The sequence below is a fragment of the Arachis hypogaea genome, chromosome 16 (genome assembly GCF_003086295.3).
Source record: "Arachis hypogaea cultivar Tifrunner chromosome 16, arahy.Tifrunner.gnm2.J5K5, whole genome shotgun sequence".
In the NCBI taxonomy this organism is placed as follows: Eukaryota; Viridiplantae; Streptophyta; class Magnoliopsida; order Fabales; family Fabaceae; genus Arachis; species Arachis hypogaea.
The window spans coordinates 35820054-35827443 of NC_092051.1; the positions used below are offsets into that span (position 1 = coordinate 35820054).

The following is a 7390-nucleotide window of genomic DNA, read 5'->3' on the forward strand; positions in this document are numbered from 1 at the left end:
CTGCATAACAAGTAACCTTTAATCCATGCTCTCTTGTTTATTTTCAATTCAACTGATAAACATAATTGACTTCCTGACTAAGATTTACAAGATAACCATAGATTGCTTCAAACCAACAATCTCCGTGGGATTCGACCCTTACTCACGTGAGGTATTACTTGGACGACCCAGTGCACTTGCTGGTCAGTGGTACGAGTTGTGAAAAGTGTGGTTCACAATTTGTGCACCACTATGCATGCCCTTTTTTGGACCCTAAATGTAGACACTTTATTTCAAGTTTATAAATGGTACTAGTATGTTTAATACTTAGCTTTACTTTCTCACTATTGCAACATTACATATGTACCAGAAGAGCTAACACCATGCTTCTTTTTCATGGAAATTTGAATACAATGCTTTCATTCACTCTCAGAGTACATACCTTCAAGTCCACACTTTTAATCAAAATTTAATCATGCTTACACCATACATAACAGTTACAAACACAACTAAACAAATAACCAAACTTAAAATACTAATTTATTTGTTCAAATACCTAATTTCAACTTCCATTGAAGTAATTCTCCATACTAAATTCATCTTCCAACTATTATCACTACTTGTAGGTTGTGTTTTGTCCACTAAACTCTGTTCTTCTTTGCTGTCTGCCCACATAAAGAAACCACACCACATTCTTCCAGAACTTTGCCAATTTCACATCAACCAATAAAAAGAAAAAAAGTTTAAGATTACTCATCAAACACAAATACTAGTAGCAACACATTAAACATGAAGAAGACGACATTGAGAACTTATATTATAATTTGGACACCTATAAAAGAGTCTTTCAGGATTGGCATTTGTCCCAGACCATCGAAGCACTGAATGCATTCCTCTACCACACCAATCAGAAATCTTCTCCAATCTTCCACGAGTAAGGTTCCTCAAGAAAGTCCCATGAGAACGTAATGGTGCAGAACTCCCTGCAGCTTGGCTTCCTGAACTCATCATTTCTCCAGCACAATCTCGAACGTATTCAAAAAGGAGGCCTGCAAATTAGAATTTTATCATCTATGGAGGGATTAAATTGAATCCTTTTAATTTTTGCTACATCATTTACGCATCACACATTCATTCTGACAAGTTGAGTACTACATGAATACACATTCTATTAACTTAATGTGTCATATCAGATTTTCATTAACAGAGATTATTATAGAAACAAACGTGATTCAATATTTAAAAATATTAATTGGATAACTATAATTTGAGAGTCAAAATTAAAGCCTATCCATAATTTCAGGCCAAAATGGTTTCAACTCATATAAAGTTTTATTCTTCTATGGGTGTATGTAACCCGAGATAGTTAGATGTAATGGCGCAATTGGATGTAAGAGAGTAGAGAGCAGTGAAGGGCGCGTGGAAGGAAAGAGGAATGCGTAGCATTAATGGAGGGTTCAGCATGAAACGTCTTTTAGCTGTTGCCTGCTCTCCCTCACCTGACACAAATACATACAACCACCATACTCACTCTCTGTCAGTCGAGAACGCCAACAGTCTCGGCCACCACCACCACCACCTTCCTTCCACTTTCCAATGCTTAGTCATTACTAACACCCTCTCCTCCATTTCCATTCACTGTAAGACCATTCTACTTCTGTCTCACTCACTCAACTTCCTCCTCTTTCATTTACATTTTTTGGCTGCTTCTTCTTGGCTATTGCCTTCGTTTATTTTTGTTTCCTTTCTGCACCCCCTTCCCCTCTTTTCTAAAGCTTATATTTTTAGGAAAGAATATCATCTTCATCATTATTACTACTTATGCATTGAGCTTTGTGCATTCATTCTCTCTCTCTCTCTCTCCCTCTCTCTCTCTCTCTCTCTCTCTCTCTCTCTCCGTGCTTTGTTTTGCATTTTACATGTTTGTTCTATGTTCCCTTGCATCTTGTGTTTTATTTCACACTGCATGTTTTAGATCTGGGATTCTTCATTTCTTTTCGGAAGATATCATTCTGTGCATTCATAAAACGCTTCAAAGTTATGTTTTTCCCCACATACTGGGGTTTCACTTAAATGAAAAACCAAAAAGAAGAGAGGGAAAAAAGAAAATGGAGCCAGATAATCCGTTCTTTACTTTTGTGAGCTTCATATATAATCTTCCACTTTGAAAAAGGTTTGTCGAGGAATCCGAAAATATACTATGTGCAACACGTGAGCACTGTTCCCGTGGCTAAGTTGCAGATTGAAAGAATTTAAAAGAAGAAGAAGAAGAAGAAGAAGAAGAAGAAGAAGAAGAAGAAAATATCTGTTTCTGCAATGCTGAAACATGAAAGAGATGTGAAACTGTGGTTTTCTGAGTGGTCACTGGTGTGTGCCCGTAATTAATAAGTCTTAGCGTATTCAATTTTGGTGCAGCATTCAGTAGTAGACCAAAGGGTAAAAATGTTTGCGTTGGAAATGATTTTTTTCTGTTAATGATAGCAGTTATTTGAAAGCTTTAGTGTGATGTTTTCTGTTTTGGTTTTCTTTTGCTTATTTGGTTGTGTTTAGATTTGGTAGGTAGTAGTGGAGTTAGCTTTATTGGAGTTTCTTTGAAGGGATTATATGCTGTTTGTTTGTTTGTTAGTTTTTTTTTTTTTTTTGGTTTTATTTTACTTTTATTCAACCTGATGATTAGCTATTCATTTGTGATCTATTGCTTTTTTCTGTTGCGTATAAATCAAATTCCTTTTCATCTTCTTTTTTTTTTTTTTTTTTCTTACTCAGATTCGTATTGCAGGAATAGTGGGTCAGGGTTCGTTGAATTTGCCTTTCTTTTTCATTTGGGAGGTTAAAATATGCATACACCAAAAGCAAGGTAAGATTGTCATCATTTGACACTTTCACTGTTTTCTATCTTTTGTGCAGTCTTATGACTGAATTTTGGTATCAATGTGGAATTAGTACTGGGTAGCCCAAGATTAACGAGTCTATGTATATAGATTAAGGATTGTTCCTCTGGCTGGGAAAAAAGGAAAGTAAAACTAATTTTGGATGGATTCATGTAACTTTATCCCTGACAAACTAATTTATTTTTTTCCAGAGATGTTTATAAATGGATTCTTCCTTGTGTTTTGGTAGACAGAAAGATGAAACCGTTTAAATGAACTTCTCCTAGTTCTTATTGTTCTTGAGGCAATAATATATGGCTCTTTAATATTGTTAAAAATACAGTATGGCCAAGTGTTGAAAAGTTTTAGTTTAACTTAAGATGGAAAATATTACATTGTCAATTGGCTTGAATGTTTTCAATTTGGAATGTTTTGAGTTTCGGCATTAAAGGTATTCAGTGGAAGATTTCTTTTGCCTTTTTTTTTACAAAAAAAAAATGCTATTAATTTATCGTTCTTGTCTTAGTATTTCTTACTATCCCGTGATTGTATCATTATTTGCTTGTGAAGCTCTATTTTTCTTCTAGACATTTATCATATGCAGAATATAGATGCCGATTGTGAATAGAGTGAACGTTTTAAAATTTATTAATGCCATGTAAAAAAAGTTAACATATATTAGCTGGTGTTCCTTTGGGTTAAAAAATAAAAAGCTATATTGTTTATTGTCCATCCTTGAAATAGCAACACATTTATCTTAATTGCGGTGTTTAAATTATGTTTGTATATCCTGATTACACATGTATATTGATGTGCTATATCAAGATGGTTCTTGATCCATATTCTGCTTTTATTTATGCATACTAACTGTCTAACGGCTGATTTTAAGCAGAACTAATTCATCCGAAATGCCCCAAAGGAAATCCCCTGTAAACACCCCTCGGACTGCTCGCATGTTGAAAACACCAAACTCCGATTCCGATTCGCTTTCTTCCTCTCCAAACCCTGCAAGAAAGTCACTAAAAGATAGGAGTCCCAAGGTCAACGAGCATCGTTCACCACAAAGTCCAATAACTGAGGTATTTGAAGTTGACTTATGGCGCAGTCTAAATGCCATTCTGATTTAAACTTTCATTTCCATTAATTTCTTTGGCAGTATACTCTAAATTGCCTTATGGTTCCTGTTAAATGTTATTTGATTTCTTCATTAATCTATTATGCTTGTATATATATAAGTCTAAATTGTTTGTCATTGATGGCTTTCATTTTTTCTCAATCACTATATAATTTCCCTCTTAATCATCTGTGTCTAGAAAAAACGATCTAGTAAGGTCCAGGAATTGGAATCTCAGATTTCTCAGCTTCAAGAAGATCTGAAGAAATCGAAGGATCAACTTAACTCATCCGAGTTATGGAAGAGAAAAGCTCAACAGGAAGCCGAGGCGGCAAAGAAGCAGCTTTTAGCCCTGTCAAAAGAGCTGGAGGAATCTAATCAGCAGCTTATGGACCTTTCTGCCTCTGAGGAAGCACGGCTGCAAGAACTCCATAAAATTTCTCAAGATCGAGATCGAGCATGGCAGTCAGAACTAGAGGCTGTCCAGAAGCAGCAATCAATGGACTCAGCTGCTTTGTTATCTGCCATGAACGAAATACACAAACTGAAAACGCAGCTTGAAAGGGTAGACTCCGAAGCTACTCAGTCAAACAACAAAGATGCAGCTTATGCTGAGATTCAGGATTTGAGGATGGAGCTTGCCAATGCTCTCTGTGTTGTAGAAAATCTTAAAAACGAAGTAAGTGATTGCAGAGTCGTGGAATCCCGGGCCTTGGAGTTGGTTGGCAAAATGCAAATGCAATTGGAAACTGCAAATAATACCATGGAAGCACTCCGAGCAGATGGCATGAAAGCTACAGAAGAGTATGAATCTGTTGCCTCAGAGTTGGAACAATCAAGAACTCAAATAAAATCATTGGAGGGACTCGTGAGCATACTAGAGGCTAATTTGGTTAGCGGTGCTAACAAAATTATATTAGGTCCAACTGAAGAACAAGGACATGTGTGGGAAAACGGTGAAGTTGAGGAGATAAACCGGCTCAAAGCTGAGCTTAGCTCTGCACAGTCTGAAGTAGAGCAGTTGAAATCTGCATTGGATGCCTCCGAGATAAGGTTCCAAGAAGAGTATATCCAAAGCACATTGCAGATTAGAAGTGCTTATGAACAACTTGAACGTTCTAAATCTGAATCTGGTCAGCGAGAAGCTGAATTAAGTGAGGAACTGAGGAGAGCTACAGCAGCTGCTGAAGAACTAAAGGCAAACTTGATGGAAAAGGAATCTTGGTTGCTGAGTATCTCGCAGGAGAATGAAGGGCTCAACTCTAGGATCAAGGAAAACCAAACTAGAGAAAGGGAATTTGAACTTGCCATGGAGCTTAAGAAATTGGATGCTGACATTGCGGATTTGAAGGCAAAAATATTAGACAGAGACACTGAGTTGCAAACTATAACCGCAGAAAACTGTATGCTCAAGATGGAAATAAAAAAGGAATTGGAGAAGAATAGAATTACTGAAGAGGCTGTTGCTACAGCTGAAGCTGCAAAGGTTGCGGAAAAGGAGGCATTGATTAAACTTGACTACATAACTGAAGAAGTTGATAAAAGTAAGCTGAGAGTGGCACGTGTTACAGAGCAGTTGGATGCCGCACAGGTCATGAATTTGGAGTTGGAGGCTGAACTGAGGAGACTGAAGGTTCAGTCGGACCAGTGGAGAAAGGCAGCAGAAGCTGCAGCGTCTATGCTTGCTTCTGGAAACAACAATGGGAAATTTGTGGAGAGAAATGGCTCACTTGATTGTAGCTTCAATTCCGTTACCGGCAGGTTGAGTACAACTTATTTAGAAGACACTGATGAAGAGTCACCAAAGAAGAAAAGTAGCTTAAGGAAGAGGATTGGAGTGTTATGGAGGAAGAATCACCAATAGCTTAAGTGGTTCCGGGTATTTTCTCATCATTCAATCTATGATGCACCTTTACGCTAAATAGTTTCCGCATATGTGCTATGGTTAGAATAGCTTACATTAATGCTGAGATTAGTATTCCTCTTTTAGTTAAAAGGCTGTGCTTTAAGTTAATTATTTTACCCATTTTATGAGTTATGCTAAAATCATATCGTATCTTGTAACTTCTAAACAATATCAAGTCATGTACAATGGTATCAGTATTTGCATCAGTTTTTGTGATTTGTAGCTTTTTTCACCAATGTTTTTCATGCCATGTTACTCCTTTCATTTTTTATTTTATTTGCCTTTGTCAGGTACTGGTTGGTTTTTCTTGAGACATGGCCATGTTAAGCAGTTCCTTGGGGGAAATCTATGACAAAATATTGTGAAAGATATTTCTTTTGTAGATACATAGAACCCCCGCATGAAATGAAGCGGCTTATTAATGATGATGCAGTTAATAGTTTAAGTGGTTGATGGGGACCCACCCCCCATTTTATTTTGTTGTGTCTAGGACTAGCAGTCATCAAGTCTGTTTTCATGTCATGACATTCTTATTCCTCAATAGTATGTAGCAAGTAGCAAGATGATTTATTGATATGAATGAAAGGCAATACTAATTAATGTCCTAATATTAACTGAGACTAATGTCAGTGTTGTTTCACATGCTGGGGTAGTGGGGTCTAAGACGATAATGTATTGTATTATCGAGTGTGTTTTGAATACTATATCTTTTACAGAAATATAAAGGTAGAAGATAGAGAAACTTGCATGGTTGTAACATCAGAAATGGATACATAAAAACTTGTCTTTTGAACAAAGATTTTACTGTGTCAAATAAACAAAGGGAGATTCTTTGTTTAGAAAAAGGTAGTACTCATCCTTTTTATCTTTGATATTTTTTTCGAATTTTAGATTAATAAATCTTTGACTAGTATGTATTCACGACATTCAAGAGCTTTAACTTATATCTGCATTTTCGATTCAATTCAAAGTTTTGAAAATCGAATTGGTTATCGAATCATTCTAGTTGTTGTCAGTTTAGAAGGTTAACCGATTCAATCATGATTCAATTGAAATAATTGTATTATAATAAATAATATGTAAATTTTAAATATATAAAAAACATAAAAATATGCTAATATAAATTTAAAAATTACATAAATTAAAAGTACAAAACCGATTGAAGCTTCATAATCTCAAATAAGTATAACACAAGAACTATATTAAAAAGAAAATAATCAAATATCAAGATTTATACGTTTTTTTTAATTAAATATTTTAATTTTTTTTATTTATCAAAATATGTAATTTATAGGTAATTTATCATTTTTATGTATCATTATTTATCTCGTTTTCAGTGTAAACGAATTTCGTTTACATTGTAAATGAGATAAGACACGTTTCTTAAACAAAGAAAACGGGTGCACACGTGATACGCAGTAGCTAAAATTTGTTTACACTGTAAATGAGATATAGTATGACAAATTTAACTCAAATATAAAAGAATTTGCAAAGTATTAGCCTTGGTCACAAGCATATCAC

The 7390-nt window shown here is 35.3% G+C and overlaps 1 protein-coding gene across 5 annotated transcripts; it reads left to right on the plus strand.

The window, feature by feature from the left end:
- Window positions 1-1301: 1301 nt before the first annotated feature.
- Window positions 1302-6477, plus strand: LOC112759034 (interactor of constitutive active ROPs 2, chloroplastic). 5 transcript variants are annotated; one of them, XM_025807848.3, is made up of 5 exons: window positions 1302-1619; window positions 2759-2836; window positions 3742-3928; window positions 4163-5842; window positions 6160-6477. In XM_025807848.3, exons 2-4 carry the CDS (start codon window positions 2817-2819, stop codon window positions 5825-5827), a joined length of 1872 nt encoding a protein of 623 aa, XP_025663633.1. In that variant the 5' UTR covers window positions 1302-1619; window positions 2759-2816; the 3' UTR covers window positions 5828-5842; window positions 6160-6477. The 5 variants fall into 5 exon arrangements, with proteins under 5 accessions (XP_025663633.1, XP_025663637.1, XP_072076319.1 ...); XM_025807852.3 differs by having other exon boundaries at window positions 1339-1619; window positions 2746-2836; XM_072220218.1 differs by lacking the exon at window positions 1302-1619 and adding an exon at window positions 2215-2346.
- Window positions 6478-7390: the final 913 nt, after the last annotated feature.

Excerpts from the sequence above, each read along its gene's own strand:
- LOC112759034 (XM_025807848.3), top strand. The coding sequence starts at position 2,817 with ATGCATACACCAAAAGCAAG. Across the intron at positions 2,837-3,741 it reads ATGCATACACCAAAAGCAAG|AACTAATTCATCCGAAATGC; the intron begins GTAAGATTGTCA and ends GATTTTAAGCAG. Across the intron at positions 3,929-4,162 it reads CACAAAGTCCAATAACTGAG|AAAAAACGATCTAGTAAGGT; the intron begins GTATTTGAAGTT and ends ATCTGTGTCTAG.